General features: G+C 46.2%; 1 protein-coding gene across 2 annotated transcripts in view; it reads left to right on the top strand.

Moving 5' to 3' along the window:
• Positions 1-16,582, top strand: part of ACTN4 (actinin alpha 4) — a 298,634-nt gene that overhangs the window by 254,570 nt on the left and 27,482 nt on the right. For both annotated transcript variants that reach the window (XM_085625020.1, XM_085625021.1), the window contains exons 13-16: positions 2,507-2,615; positions 3,049-3,189; positions 3,522-3,704; positions 3,859-3,993. In XM_085625020.1, the coding sequence (XP_085481146.1) occupies positions 2,507-2,615; positions 3,049-3,189; positions 3,522-3,704; positions 3,859-3,993 (568 nt within the window). The remainder of the gene's footprint in view (positions 1-2,506; positions 2,616-3,048; positions 3,190-3,521; positions 3,705-3,858; positions 3,994-16,582) is intronic.

The following is a 16,582-nucleotide window of genomic DNA, read 5'->3' as shown; positions in this document are numbered from 1 at the left end:
TGAACCATGCACATGTGTTCTATAGTTCTAAATCTGTCCAGTGGTGCCTACGACCTCCCCATATTCTCTCTCCTCCCTGTGAAGGCCAGTGTAGGTGACTCTACAACACGCTACAAAATGCTTGTCCGCGTCAATAAACGCTCCAATTTACTGTGTCCATATTTTGCTGGAGGCCTTGTGCTGAACACGCGGCGCTTTACCCTGCCACAGGTCTAACAGAAGTAAGAGAAAACGATTGTTCGTCCCAAAATATTAAGACTCCGTTTAATGTGACTGAGTCAGGTTACAGAAGTGATGTAGCACGCATTCTTAAGATAACTGCAGAGATATTTTAATTTTCCCTGTAATTACCTGTAGCGTGCAAACAAGAAATGTGTTCCATAAATCTCGTTTCTGGTCATCACTGTTACTTTGAGATTTTAAAAAAACAGATGAATGAACAACCAGTTTTCCTTTTCACAGCTTTGTTTAAACTGCATCTCTAATGGTGCTGCATGACCTGCCTTTTACAATAACGTATTGCAGTTGGACAGCTACGTCATTTCCTTGTTACAGGTGACTATAGACGTCGCAAGCCTACTGTAATAGGACAATCGAGACTGGTCTTCACACAGGGATAGCGGGCTCCTATGTATTCTAAATCTATTTGAAAGTCTAGGAGTTGAAAAGAAGTGTGCAGTGACTGGCCCTCCGCGGTATTTATCATGCATGTCATGCATACCCGCCATGACTTGCTGTCTTGACTTTGTGACATTTTAAAAGGTTGGCTTTGTGATAGCCCCTGACCAGAACAGCCTTTTAGGAGTGCTTTGTGTGGCATGCAAGATTGATAGCACTGGCCAAAGCCATTGGGTAAGAAGGATAATGTAGCCTAGCGGCCACACAGTCTGTCCTGCAACAAACCCGGGGTGAATGGGGCGGCGTGAGGCCTGGGGAGTGATGCGGCTTCCATAACCCTGCCTTCCAGAGGCTTGCCCGGTGTAAATGATGTCCAGTCTACCCCAATTCTCTGGAAGTGCATGTTAGAAAGGGTTATTTTAAACAGTCACCAGTGCAGTGTGAAAATGTACAAACTCGCTATGGTCAGGGGCTGATCCAAAACATGACCCACAGCCTACTGAGCTCTCGTCTGAAGCACACTTGTCCAAACAAGCTAATGGCTGAATAAGACTTGCCTGCAGCCACTCTTTATTTCATGTGAAGCGGTCTATAGTGAGCCCTTAAACACTAGCAAAAATACACTGCCTGCTAAAGACAGGACATCCACTGTTTTGAGGTCTAGAAAAAGGCTTTATACTATTGTTGTCTGCCTTTTTTGACATCGGAATCTACGCCTTACAGTGTTTTGACAGTCCATTCCTCATTCTCCCATTCATTGCCTCCATTAATTTACTTTTTGCATATCTTGCTGTCAAAATTCTTGAATTCCATACAGCTGCTTCTGTTTACACACCTCTTTCTGCAAGGACCCATTCCCAGTTTCTCTCTGGAGGCTATTTCCCTGCAATGTCTCTTTTCATCAACAAATATGCATGGTGTCAGTAAAAGCCTATCTCGTTTGTGAATTCAGTTTCTCCTTATATTGCCAAGAAAACTGACCTGGGTCCGGTTTCAGCTGTTCAGTTTACCACCAGAGACGTTCATTGAAACTTGCACTCAAATTTCTTTAACTTTATATCATCAGATCGCCTAAAATTACCAGACCGTCCTAATGAGAAAAAGTTTGAGTGTTTTTCCTTCACTACTCATTGAGCCATATTTCAGTCCGGCGGACCAAAAAAATTATAGTACATTTGATTCTCAACGTTGCAGGTCCAATTGCATAGTGTATCTAGAAGCTATCAGGCTTTCTATCTCCATCTGTCCGTACATAACTGATCTGTATTCATAATTCGTTTTCAGAGGTCTGTAAACTTATGTTCTTGCTCCATTGTTCTAATAGTTGATGGAAACCTCATGCTTATCAAAATGTTGTTTACTTTGGAGTCTACAGTTCAACCTATCCAGGGTCTCCGAAGTTGTTCTGGTAAACACGTTCCAGTCGTTTGAATCTAATCCAGCAGCTTGATGTTCGATCAAGAGTATATAATCCTTCATTGATAAACATAATTTGAGTGCGTATCTCAGTTGATTGAAACAAATGGGCTTGGTCAAATGAGTTGTACCATCTTACTACTTAAAGGCTTTTGTGGTTTGTTCAAAGGATTACCTAAACGATGTGTATTTATATTGCATTATGTCCATTAGATATCATGCTGGCCTTTTAGATAGTGGTATAAATGAAGGGTAAACAATATATTAGTAGGATTTAAACTGACACTTGCACAAAATGAATTAAATGAGCCTAACCTCCTGCGATAGAATACCAAAGTTGTGGCAATAAAAACTTTCCAGTCATTGAAATAAACCTACTACTTGTTAAGTGGAAAAGTGAAGATTGTGCTAGTGGTGACTAAATGCTTTCTCTCCGGCTCTTAATGACCTATTGGCCACTTTTTTCTTGCAGTGAGCTGGATTACTATGATTCCCCTAGTGTCAACACACGATGCCAGAAGATTTGTGACCAGTGGGATGCCCTGGGATCATTGACCCACACTAGGAGAGAGTCACTGGAAGTGAGCAGTCTTTCTGTATCTACATATTGAAGCATAGCTAATGTTGCCAGGCAATTGCTGCATGATATGTTGATTGTAAACTTTTTTTGGCCCATTTGGCCGTCTTATCTACCAATATGGCATGTTTGTGCTAGATTCCACTACTAGCGCAGGCCCCACTCTCAAAAAGTCCAATTAATCCATCTCTTAGGACCGCTTGGAGAGCTAAGACATCACTCTTGAACTACTACCATGAGTCCATGCTTGTATTTTATTATCCCCTCAGGCACCACTCTTATAATCTGATATCACCAACTACTTGTACCCCAATTGGTCAGGAGGCTTTTAAAGTATTTAGAGGAATCTTAGCTTGCTAGCCAATGCGGCATTATTTTCATGGTATGAAATGAGGAAAGTGTTCAATCTAGCCTTATCTGGATATTTTTTTCCACAGAAAACAGAGAAACAGCTCGAAACGATAGACCAGCTATATCTTGAATATGCTAAAAGGGCAGCACCTTTCAACAACTGGATGGAGGGAGCCATGGAAGATCTACAAGACATGTTCATTGTCCATACCATTGAAGAGATTGAGGTATGTTGTTAAGAGCTTAACCGCAGGCATGGAGAAACCCAAACAGTGATTTAATGAGTGCTCTCGTATGTTTAATTGGTTTGAATTGTGCAAGGACTAAGCATTGGTTTCCAAATAGTGAATAAATATTCGTGGGTGGGTGCTTTGTATGGCCAAAGTTCGATCTTAGGGGCTACATTTTTCTGGGCCACTTTAGGCGGTTTACTTCTCTGATATTTTCTTGCACTGTCGCCAGGAGCTTGTGTGTAAACATAGGTAAGTAATGCAAAGTGGACATATTTTATCGGAGTTATAATGGCTTTTTTTATTTATCATGTTTTTTTCTTCTAAAGGGTCTGATTGCAGCACATGAACAATTTAAGTCCACGCTGCCCGATGCCGACAAGGAAAGAGAAGCAATCCTAGGCATCCAGAATGAGGCTCAGAAGATTGCAGACTACAATAACATCAAACTTTCCAGTGGAAATCCATACACCTCAATTACTCCACAATCTATCAACTCCAAGTGGGAAAAGGTACTAACCATGCTTTGTGTGTTTATGTTAAGTGCTTTGTAGCACGAGACTGCAGTTTGTGAGTGAATTGGTTCATGTCAATTTAGTGGTGTTCATTGAAGTGGCTAATGCCAGTGTCCGGCCTGTGATTACATGCATATTTTTGTTTGTACAGGTCCAGCAGTTGGTGCCGAAGCGTGATGGAGCACTGCAGAGTGAACAGGACAAGCAACAATCAAATGAGCACCTGCGCTTGCAGTTTGCAAAGCAGGCTAACGTTGTGGGGCCGTGGATACAGACCAAAATGGAGGTAAGAGTTATGCCGACTAATCATCTTACAATTGTCTTTCTGATATTACTGTAAATCGCCCTCTGGAACTGCTATTTGAACAGCTTTTCATCAACATAATATGCGCTGCTTTTCTCAGACTGGCACTTTTTAAAAAATTTTTGTTACTCGTTGGACCCTAAACCACAGTGCCACAATTTGAGAAGATTATGAGATCAGTGCCATTAAGAAAGAAACTACATAAAGCACAACATAGTAACTTATGACCCGTGTGGTTCTTCTGGCCACTCCGGACTGTAAGGCGGGTGATGAGCCATTGTTTTTATTCCTGTATTGTGAAAGTGGAGTTCATGCAGCACTTCAATCTATGGAGCTCTGACAGAAAGCAGGGACTCTGGAGGCTCGTTGAGAATGGAGGTCTATAATCACTTCCTTGGTTGACACCCTGGGCTTTTATAATGCCTATCATTTGGTGGGATGGATGGAGGCAGAGGCTGCCTGTCCCTTCCCATGACGCTTACAATCCCAACAGTTGAAGACGTTGGACCCCTTGCGGTATACCCAGTGAGGAAATGGTTTCAATAGATTTTGCCAATGGTCCTTGTGGTGGTCTCAAAGAAAAAGAGGGCTTGTATGGCTGAGACCAGGATAACTGTACAGTTTGGAATTATGATGCTCATGAAACCCAGGTGAATGAACAAAAAGGCCAGGCTTGACAAACTTACATTTTCTCTGTATAAGTAAAAACTGAGCGCAAAAGTAAAGTCTCCTTTGGAATCATTTCCGACAATAACACTGGAACCACCTGGTAGAGTTCTTCAGGAGAGTTGTCAACAAAACTTGTTGTTGCCATTTGTTCCTTGTGCCCAGAGATTAATAACTGAGGGCAGAGGAAGGGTGCTTCACGCATTTTAGCTGCAGAATCTTCCAAAATTGTCCTAGTACTCCAGTTTCAGTAGTTACCTGTAAATAGCCGGAGCTCTATGAAAACATTTACTTGCTTGGACTCCCACACTCAGGAGAACCAGTGGGAGTCCACAGGGATAGGCACATCTCCCTCTTTCATGTGTTGGTGAGAAGGCTGTAGAAGACAAATGTCACCGTTTTTACAATATTGAAAAAAGGAATGAATGTTTACAAGTTTTTTTAACCAGTCAATTTTGGGGAGTTGTGCTTGCACCAGTACACTCCTTAATAAAATAATAAATGCATGTTCGAGGCATATGAGCTGCAGATTATACACTGTGCATAGATCGCCATCTGGTGTTGGGCCCGGATGTTTGCAGTTTGTTTTTCTTCTTGGACAGTCTTTGGAAGTCACGAGTTCGGTGACTCCTCCTTCGGTCCGTACTGCGCATGGGCTTCGGCTCCATCCTCAGATTGTTTTTTTTCTGCCATCGGGCTCAGATGTAATACTTCGTGCTCCGGCTTCGAACCTTTCCAGTTCGACCTTCGACGAAAAATCCTCGTCCATCGAGATTCTTTAGACGAAATCGAATTCATCTCTCTCTTCGGCACTTCTTCGATTCCAGGCATCGGCAGCGGCCTTCGGGCCTATCTCGACTCCGGTCTCGGCCGATGGAAAGGACTCCCTTCAAGAAGTGCCCAAAATGTGGGTCTAAATTTCCCCCACACCAACCTCCATCAGGTGTGCAACCTCTGCCTCTCTCCCGAACACGAGGCCCGAGACTGCCCCGCCTGCAAGTCTTTTCGTTCGAAAAAGACTATTTGGGATCGACTAGCTTGGCGCACTCATCGACCTCGGCTCCACCTGACATCTTCGGAGAAGACACCGGAGCTTCGGGACAGCAGCACACCGAGCAGGAGGACGATGTCGTCAGCGCTTCCGAGGCCGACGTCTCCGACGTGGAGGAGATCACACCGGCGCAGAGGGTCGTGAGTACTCTACCCACTCCCGCGCCCATACCGAAAGACTCCGGTTACCCCTTCGCCTCCGGGCCCAGGGAAAGCCAAGCATACTGCTTCCATCACCCCACCTTCGGGCCCGGTGAAAAAGCATCACAAGTCTCCTGGCGGCTCGAGCTCGAGCCAGCCTCCTAGCGGCGCCGAAAAACATTCTTCGGCACCGAAGAAAACAAGCTCCGTTCCGAAGTCATCGGTGTCGAAACCTGGCCTCTCGGTACCGACCAAACACAAATCCCTCGGCACCGACGCTTCCGTGTCGAAGCCTGCCTCGGCGCCGACCAAAAAATCGGACACCCCGAGAAAGCATGGCGCGGATAAACCAACGAAGCCTTCGGTTCCGAAAACATCGGCACCGATGGAGGAATCTGTGCCGGAGGAGCTTTTCACACCGGATCCTCTTCAAAAGACTTTAACAAAGGATCCAAGGACTGGACATTTAATTTTGTCTTCCAAGAAAAGACTTTCGGACAAGCCAACTCCTCCTCCACCACCAAAACGGAAGGACTCTGCCACATCCCCGTTCAGAGTACCCTCCCCACCACCTCCACCTCCTCCACCTCCTCCATCTCCGCCCCCACCTTCTCCACCCTTGCCTCATCGCTCTCCAACCCAGTCTCCAGACCCTGATGACCACAGAGATCCATTCTATAATCCCACAGATGCCCCGCAGGACCCCACTCTTCCGGGAACACCTGACCCATGGGAGGATTATCACAATCCAGATGTCCCAGATGTGCCTCAGGATGATCTCTGTCCATCCTGGCCATCTCCACCAGAGGACTCCCTGGGGTTCCACCACCTCTTACAACCGGCGGCACATTATCATGGGGTGGAGTTACACAGTGATCCAGTTGAGGAAGACTTCCTACTTGACACATTTGACATACCAGATAAATCCACCGCTATATTACCCATTCTTAAAGGGGTGACCAAGCATGCCACAGAGGTTTTCAAAGACCCCGTCAGAGCTAGGGTCTTAAACCCCAGAATAGAAAAGAAGTACAAGGCGGCCCCCACGGATCCTGTCTATATTAAAGGACCTGCGCCCCTAGACTCATTAGTGGTTTCCACAGCTAGGAAGCGCTCCAACTCTGTCATCTGGTGAGGCTCCACCACCTGATAAGGAGTCCAAGCTCTTAGATGCGTCAGGCAAACGCACTGTCTCGCAAGCTGCCAATATGTGGCGCATCGCCAACACGCAGGCGCTGCTGGCGAGGTACGATAGAGCGCACTATGATGAGCTGGAGGCTCTCATGCAACATCTCCCAGAGAAATATAAGAATATTGAACTGATACAAGAGGGAAAGATTATTACCAACACCTCTATTAAATGTGCACTTGACGCAGCAGACACGGCATCCAGGGCTATAAACACCAGTGTTCTGCTTCGCCGCCACACCTGGCTCAGGATCTCAGGCTTTAAACCAGAGGTCCAAGCATCTATATTAAACCACCCTTTTGACCAACAACACTTATTTGGCCCAAAAGTAGACGAAGCCCTGGAAAAAATGAAGAAGGATACAGATACGGCGAAGTCTATGGGAGCCCTACAATCACACACCCCTAGACGCTCATTTTGCCGTTCCTCCTTTCGAGGCTCTGGCAGAGGTTACTCTTCCGATAACGCTTCCACGTCCTATAAGTCCCCTCCTCAGAATACCTTCACAAAGGGCTACCAAACAGGTGGATATCGAGGAAACCATAATAAAGGCAGGGGCAAAACCAACATCGCCCGTTCTGCCACACCGCCCACACAATGACTTTCCCCCGCTCCCCCCAGACCATTCCACTCCGGTCGGGGGCAGACTACAAGACTTCCTTCAAACCTGGGAGACCATAACGTCAGACAAATGGGTGACCCAAATTATTCGGTCAGGGTACTGTCTCGAACTAACTTCTACCCCCCCAAATATTCCACCCAGACACCGTGCGATGTCACAAGAACATACCACACTTCTGAAACAAGAGGTACTCTCCCTCCTGCAAAAACAAGCTATAGAGCAGGTACCCGTCAATCAGCAAAATTTAGGGGTCTACGCTCTGTACTTTCTCATACCGAAGAAAGACGAGACCCTACGGCCCATTCTAGACCTCCGGCCTCTAAATGCATACATCCATTCAGACCATTTTCATATGATAACTCTTCAGCAAGTTCTCCCACTCCTCTGTCAGGGCGACTTTCTCACTACACTGGACCTGAAAGACGCATACTTTCATATCCCAATACACCCTGCTCACAGAAAGTACCTCCGATTTGTGGTGGACGGCCAACATTATCAGTTCAAGGTTCTCCCCTTCGGGGTCACAACTGCACCACGGGTGTTTACCAAATGCCTGGCAGTAGTGGCAGCACACCTCAGAAGACAAAACATTCACGTCTTCCCCTACCTGGACGACTGGCTCATAAAAGCCACGTCCTACCACCAGTGTGTGCAGCATACAAACACTACCATCCAACTACTCCACCAGCTAGGCTTTACGGTGAACCACCAAAAGTCCCACTTGATACCGTCTCACACAAAGCAATACCTCGGTGCCACTATAGACACCTCAAAAGCTATAGCCTATCCCAACTCAGCCAGAATCGCAAGCATGCAAGCCCTGCGCCAAAAGTTCCTTCTTCAGCACTCTCTCCCAGCAAGAGTGTTCATGAAACTAATAGGGATGATGGCGTCTTGCATTTTCATGGTGCCCCATGCAAGACTTCACATGCGTCCACTCCAAGAGTGCCTAGCACGCCAGTGGAACCAGGCCCAGGGACAGCTGACGGATCTGGTGTTGGTGGACGGCCGCACCCATCGATCTCTGCAGTGGTGGAACACCACAAACCTTTCCAAAGGGCGACCGTTCCTGGACCCGGTTCCTCAGGTGATTCTAACAACGGACGCATCGCTCTCCGGCTGGGGAGCGCATCTATTACACCTCACGGTGCAAGGTCTATGGACGCCACAACAAAGGCTACTCCACATCAACCATCTGGAGTTATTGGCGATCTTTCTACCCCTGAAATCGTTTCAGAAACAAATTTCAGCCAAGGCAGTCCTCATTCGCACAGACAATATGACTGCAATGTATTATATTCAAAAACAGGGGGGGGGACACACTCTCCTCAACTCTCCCGCTTAGCACAGAGCATATGGAGATGGGCAATTCCACAAAAAATCTTTCTCCTGGCACAACACGTCCCAGGCATACAAAACACCATGGCAGATCTGCTCAGCAGACAAACGCAGCAAATGCACGAATGGGAACTGCATCCACAAGTTCTTCACCCATTCTTTCACAAGTGGGGGCATCCTCAGATAGACCTCTTCGCCACCCACGCAAACAAAAAATGCCCAAACTTCGCCGCCAGATATCCACACCCATTGTCCAAAGGCAATGCGATATGGATGAACTGGTCAGGCAGATTTGCATACGCCTTTCCACCTCTCCCACTAATTCCGTTAGTGGTAAGGAAGCTACAACAGCACTCCCTCACACTCATTCTGGTAGCCCCAACATGGGCCAGGCAGCCGTGGTACACCACACTACTACAGCTATCGGTGGTACCACATCAAAAACTGCACCTGTCCCCATGCCTCCTAACCCAGAACCATGGAGAAATCAGGCACCCGGACCCAGCTCAGCTCAACCTTGCGATCTGGCTCCTGAAATCTTAGAATTTGGATACCTTAACCTTCCCCCTGATTGCATGAACATTATCAAGGAAGCCAGACGTCCTACCACTCGAGCATGCTATGCCGCAAAGTGGAAGAGATTTGTTGTTTACTGCCGTAACAATACAATCAACCCTTTAGATGTATCCATACAGCACATCGTATGCTATCTGCTCCATCTTCAAAGATGTAACCTGGCGTACTCATCCATCCGTCTACACCTAGCAGCAATTGCTGCTTACCTACAAAACAGACAGCATTTATCACTGTTCAGAGTGCCTGCTATTAAAGCCTTTATGGAAGGCCTTAAAAGAGTAATTCCACCCAGGGCACCACCCTCACCTGTATAGAATCTAAACGTAGTTCTTACAAGGCTAATGGGTCCGCCTTTCGAACCAATGCATAAATGTGAGCTACAGTTCCTCACTTGGAAAACAGCTTTCCTCGTAGCTATCACTTCCCTTAGAAGGGTTAGCGAGATACAAGCGTTCACTATACAAGAACCCTTTTTACAAGTACATCACATTAAGGTGATACTTCGCACAAATCCAAAATTTCTGCCCAAGGTCATTTTCCCCCTTCCATCTTAATCAATCGGTGGAGTTACCGTTTTTTTTCTCGCAACCTCAATCTGTTGCGGAAAGGGCTCTACATACACTTGATGTTAAAAGGGCCTTACTGTACTACATACAAAGAAAGCAACCTTTCAGAAAGACTAAACAGTTGTTCGTCTCCTTCTCTCCACCGCATAAAGGCAACCCCATTTCAAAATCAGCTAGGTGGATTGTAAAGTGTATACAAATTTGCTATCACAAAGCAAAAAGAACATTCTGTTCCACCTAAAGCCCACTCTACAAGAAAGATAGGGGCTTCTATGGCTTTTCTAGGGAACATACACTTAGATGACATCTGCAAGGCAGCCACATGGTCAACACCGCACACCTTCACAAAACGTTACTGTGTAGATGTGCACTCCAAACAACAAGCTAGTGTGGGCCAGGCTGTACTATAGACACTGTTTCAAACTACTGCAATGGATACCGGTGGTCGCCGCTAGGGTTGGATACTGCTATATAATCTATGCACAGTGTATAATCTGCAGCTCATATGCCTCGAACGGAATATGCTACTTACCAGTATGCATCTGTTCTTGGCATGTAGAGCTGCAGATCTATACACGCCCACCCGCCTCCCCGGCTACCTGTATCCGTTCCAGGCTATCTTATTTAGATACAACACACATGGGTTTCTTCACTATTATCACTACGCTCCATCTTTTCCCTGCTGGCGAAAAACAATCTGAGGATGGAGCCGAAGCCCATGCGCAGTACGGACCGAAGGAGGAGTCACCGAACTCGTGACTTCCAAAGACTGTCCAAGAAGACAAACAAACTGCAAACATCCGGGCCCAACACCAGATGGCGATCTATGCACAGTGTATAGATCTGCAGCTCTACATGCCAAGAACAGATGCATACTGGTAAGTAGCATATTCCTTTTCAGTTTGTCGTTCTAATAATTGTGCAACATAATCAGCGATTTTCTCACTTTTGAAATGCTTTCTAACATTACTTAACTGAGCACATGATGTCGCTGGAGGTTAATGGAGAGCGCTAAATAGTAATTCTTATAGTATTGCGATATCCATATTGAGGGCGGCTGCTAAACAGAAAGGGGTGTTGTTCCTTAGGAGTATATAGCAGATCTCGTGTGTACATTCGACAGTTCTCCAAGTTGTCATTCTGATCCACTCTTGAGTCCGCGTACCTCACTTGACATGTGGCGAATCACTACTTTGCTTTCGGATAATAATAGTGCTCATTAAGGCTTTTTTAACAGTCTGCCCTGGTTTTAAACATAGATATACTAAGAAACCTTTAACTCTCCCTCTTCAGACCACTGTGAGTGTGCCCATTTTTACCCTACTCCTCTTATGTCCCCATGCAAGCACAGTCAGTGTCCTGTGCAGCTACTTTAAAGATGTGTGACAGCAGGGTTTGCAAGAGCACTGAAAGACATTCATCTTAAAAAGACTGTACACGTAGTCAGCAGCTTGTTGCTTGAAAGAACAAACAGGAATGTGATATTTCAGTGTTTAGGTTTGCAGTCTTCATTTTTGCCTGCATGCCGTCTTGCATCTGTGTGCAGTATGTATTCCCTATTACCAAAAGGTCAGTCTTTTGAGGAAAAGGCCTTTCCGGTAGACCTAGGCTACAAGCCTGTCTCCGCAAGCCCAGTGGAATAACACTGATTTATCGCGGTCACCGTTCAACCTGTAGGTAGTGCCAAACTCATTCAGTGTCTCGGTCAGGGCATCCACTTTCTTATTGGACTCCCTAAGTAAGTCTGGTTTCTCACAATGGAACGGTCTAGTAGTCGTTTCTGGCTGTTTCAATGTTAATTGAATGTGTATGTGTACACTGCATTGTATATATTGATCACAAAGCAGTCCCAACCTAAAAACTATGACAAATGTAAGCTTGTAAGATATTTCAGCATTGAAGAAAGTAACTTTTTCTATTTATTAAGTGATACTCTTAACTTCGTATTCCCTCACTTTTTGAATTCTTCTCGCCCACTACCCCGCGCACCAGACTGGATCTTAAAGTTTTTATAGCAAGTGCTCCCACGTACCAATAGCTGGCCCCAATGGGCTCCATTGTGTCTTCATCCTACCCACGGAAGTGGTGGTTACTCTTACAAAGATGCAGCAGTGTAAGGCATATAGCCACACTTGTCTCCTTACAGATCTAGTCAGTACAAAAAAGGCGACGAAGTTACATAGCGATAGCACAGACTACACCCCTGCTGCAATGAGATATGAGTAAGTAAACTGTGAAAGCAAAGACTTCCACAACAGATTACTATAGTCTGGAGCACACAAATAGTCCTTTGCAATTTTGTAAGACAAAAATAATTAATTCGTTTCAGTATTAGTGAAATGCATTGGTTCCCAACAATATTCATTTGGTTATTAGTGTTTGAACATACAGCAAAATACCTTAATCGCAATAATTCTGTGTTGATACACATGTTCTTATTAACTGGAAGAGGTAATGTTTTAAGATGGAAAAAGCACAGCCAAAATGAGTCATCTGAAATGACTTCCTCTGGGCCATTATGGTGTGACACTGATGATGGTTAGCACATGGAAGGTATAACAACTGGTAAAGAAGGCACGTAGATGATGTAAGAGTAAATCAATAAAGACAACAACCCGTTGATGTGCTGTATTATTCCATTAGTCCAAAGTGTAGAAGTACCACAATTGGGGACTAAAATTTCAGAGAGTTCGTATATGTCCCCTTGATAAGGAGTGTTTTTGCAACAACACAGCTTGTTGGACCGTAGCTCGACTATAATTAACAGGGTGCTGGAAGTGGTGGTGCAGACACATACAGAGGCATCACCACAGCACGCTGATGTTTTCTTCTGCACCCTTTGCAGGTGCAGAGCTATACTCCCAAACTGTCTTTGGCTAACCAGCCCCTTAAACAGTTTTTCTAAAACAGTGTGCTAGGGACTATTCTCCTGCTCCCACCTGAAGACCACAGGCATCAAACCATGCCGCAACTTTAGGATGCAGATATTTACGACCGACCTGTACGATATTTGCCTAGGGTCACATGTCCAACCATGAATAAATTGTTCCTTGAAGGCAATCATGGACAGTTTGGTAAAGCTGTATGTTGCTGAGCACAAACACGAGGCTGGTTTGCTGCATTTTAAGTGCTGGCTTCTGTCACTGTCCTCAGTCAAGTTCTCAGTGAAATTGAAGGACCGGTTTGAGCAGAAGTGCAAGAAGGCCAGTTGGGAGTCTACTCCTTGCTGTTCCCACTTGAGAGAGTTCACGGAGTTGGCACGTTAATGGCCAGGCCATGTCAGTTGTCTGACTCAAACCTGTTGACAGCTGCAGCCAATGCGCCCTAAATTTCTATAGTCTACTCTGGAGCAGGTTGAGACCTCGAGGAAGGCAATGTTGCAGCTTTTTCATATGATTTTTGGATCACCTTTGAGCCCCATGAATCTGTTGGGGCCATGGGTCAGACATGCCATTAGCAGGACCTGCCCACACTGACTGATTCAATTCAGCCTCTGCGTGGCTCACTGCTGTTGCCAGGCCATGACTTTACACATTTGCAAAAGGCAATGCTGGTTCAGCACCAGCCTCTGCCTTGGAGGTGCCTGTGCAGAGTCCATGCCAGTCTAGGACATGAAGCAGAACTCAACTAGATCTTGGTTGATGTTTGAATGTGAGATTACTAAGACGTTGCCTTCACAGCTGTGATGCCAATACTGCCGTGGGCTTGAGTACATAGGGCATTTTTTTGTTCTATTCAGATAGAGTTGAAGGACTTCAGAAGGCTCCATCTCTGGTTAATTTTTGGATCTTCATTTGACCCCTGAGAGGTAAATGAACACCCATGTTCCCTCTACCCCAAAAGAATCCCTTTTGTTGTGGTTGTTGTCCACAGAGATGCTGGAACTGCAGTTGATTCCTATGGAGACCAAAGCTAATTTGCTTACAGAAATCTTGTGGCTGTCCCCACCACTTCGGCCTCCTTGCTGCACTTCGGTAAAGCCTTGACATAAGCCTAAGCAGAATCATGGTCAAAGCTGTTTTTGTACCACAGTGATTCGTCCCATTGTGAGGCATGACGGGCCGCCTTTTTGCAACCCAGGCTATTGATGGATCACCCAAAGTTGGAGAACCTTCTGGTTCAAGCTTCAGCTAGCAGAGTGAATCTAAATGTCTTCGCTACTGCCCTGTCTGATAAGGATTAATATCGCCTTGATTTTTTTGGAATGAAGGTTTTCTCCTCCATGGCTTTCAGGTCCCTTAATGCAGTTTGCTTCATAGGACACTATGCTCATGTGTTTTGGCACATAGTGAGTGAAATCTTGCTCATCCTCCACAAGGAGTTCCGCATTGCCTTTGCCCAGGCGGTCAACAATGTGCAAGATGCAGCCAAATTGGTTTTTATGGACCGAGTTGGACATCTAGCTTCGCTTTCTGGGGTATTTGTACCATTTTAGTGATTTCTGAACCATGCTTGAGTGAATGCCAGGGTCTTTTCAGGGGGTATGCAGGCGTTCTTTATGAACATGAAGTTTAATGGATCCAAGCTGTTTGGAGGCAAGGCTGACTTGCTGTTGGAGCAGTTGCAAGGTAGCCTACCATCCCGGGGGCTGCTGCTCTGTTAATTACCTCTTCCACCCCCACCCTCCACCTACAGAACCTAATATCTGTTTGGGCTTGTCGAAATCATGATTCCACTGGTTGCCTTGCTGCCCAAACTAGAATTTGGACTTAGAATGAACTGGCAGCTGCACTGGACACTTCCTAGGAGCTTCGTTCTCTTCTCTCTTCAATGATTCACTTAGAATAAGAGTTTTAGGGAGAATTTTAAAATAGATGCGGAATTATGCTGTGATTTCTAACTTTTGTAGTGGGTTCCTAGGTCTTAAACTGTCTACCCTTTCCTTAAACAATACTTCCAGTTAAGACTTGGGGGGAGGGGGGGGTTTGCTCTGTGTCCAACTTCCCTTATTTCCAGGCTCTGCAGTTTAATCAAGAGGTGGTTTGCCTAGCTTCTTTCCCTGCTCATTCTTTGATCAAAATTTCGTTTTGTAGCTTATCCGCCCTAACACATTCTTTACTGTATCCCCGATGCAGAGTGCAACTGCGGCCTGCTGCTAGCCGGCCACCATGTTCTCCATGCACCTGCTCTTTGCATCAATCACTCTCAATGGACATGAGTCAGAGCTCCTGCGAGGGGGTGATTGATTGCGAAGTGGTCGATGGTGAGGTGAAATCTTTTACAATGGCAACGTTTTTTTTGCTTCTGTTGGTGCTGGCACCGATGTGGTCTGCCAGAGCAGCACATTTGGGGAACCAGATGATTTGGTGGTAGCATGTTAGGGCTTGTTTGAATGTGCTCTTGTCTGCATTGTCCTGGCTGATTCTCCATTTGCTCTTCAGTTTTTTTGCAGTTGGCTTTCATCAAAGTGAGTTCTTCTGTGTACCAACTGAACTGGGGTCTGGGTCTTATTGTATTTCTGTGTTGAAGAGGGGCCAGGGAGTTGGCCCAGGTGGTGATCCAATTGTTGACTTTCTTGATGGCTTTAGGGAGGCTGTTGCTCTGTTCGGGTCGGTGAATGTTGAGAGCTGGGCTCCAGTCCTTGCCAATGATGCTGTTCCAGTTTAAGCAGGCTTGTTACTTAACGATCGTAACAGTGAATATTAATTGAGGAATAATATATGGAATGTCTGCTAGAATTAGTTACTCAAGGTAAGTAACTTGTTCAAATGCGGCAGACTTGTAGGAGCACAAGTGTAAATCACATCTGAAAGAAACACGTTAGTTAGATTCCTCACCTTAGAATATCCCCAGGCGTCAGACTGGATCCGGAAGATTTTTCGTCAGCAATACCCCTTGCGCGTCGCTAGGCGTCGTCTGCGGCTCCGCGTCCGGCGTCGTGCGCCGGAATGACGTCGTCTGAGTACTTAGACGCCGCCCTCGCGCGCTGACGCAGTTCTTCTGTTTTTCCGCGCCAGTAAGCGCAGATCCGGGAGAGCTACCACTTTAAGTCTTTTTTGACTAAGTTTTTTTATCCTTTTTGATCTTGTCTCGACTCCGGTGCCGGTAGGATGCCTGGTTTCAAAGCCTGTGCTGACTGCAACCGCTTGATGTCGGTTACGGATCGTCACCGCCGGTGCCTTTACTGTTTGGGCCTCGACCACGACGCGGAGTCGTGTTCGGACTGCAAGGCCGTGACCTCGAAGGCTAGACGGGAGCGGTCCCGTAAGCTCCTCGAGCTTCGCCACTCTGCTCCGCTCCCCTCTCGATCCCGGTCCAGGAGGAGGTCCAAGGATCGGTCGCGGAGCCGCAGCCTACGTCATCATCGCTCGTCTGGCTCCAAGTCTTCGGGTAAGTCGAAGCACTCCAAGAAGTCCAAGAGGAGACACCGCTCTTCGGACTCCCCTCGCCGGTCGCGCGACTCGGCCGAGGGTCAGGGTGGTT

This window comes from Triturus cristatus, chromosome 9, assembly GCF_964204655.1.
Source record: "Triturus cristatus chromosome 9, aTriCri1.1, whole genome shotgun sequence".
NCBI classification, from domain to species: domain Eukaryota; kingdom Metazoa; phylum Chordata; class Amphibia; order Caudata; family Salamandridae; genus Triturus; species Triturus cristatus.
Note: the sequence above shows the minus strand (reverse complement) of the source record. Positions and strands in the feature narration are given on the sequence as shown.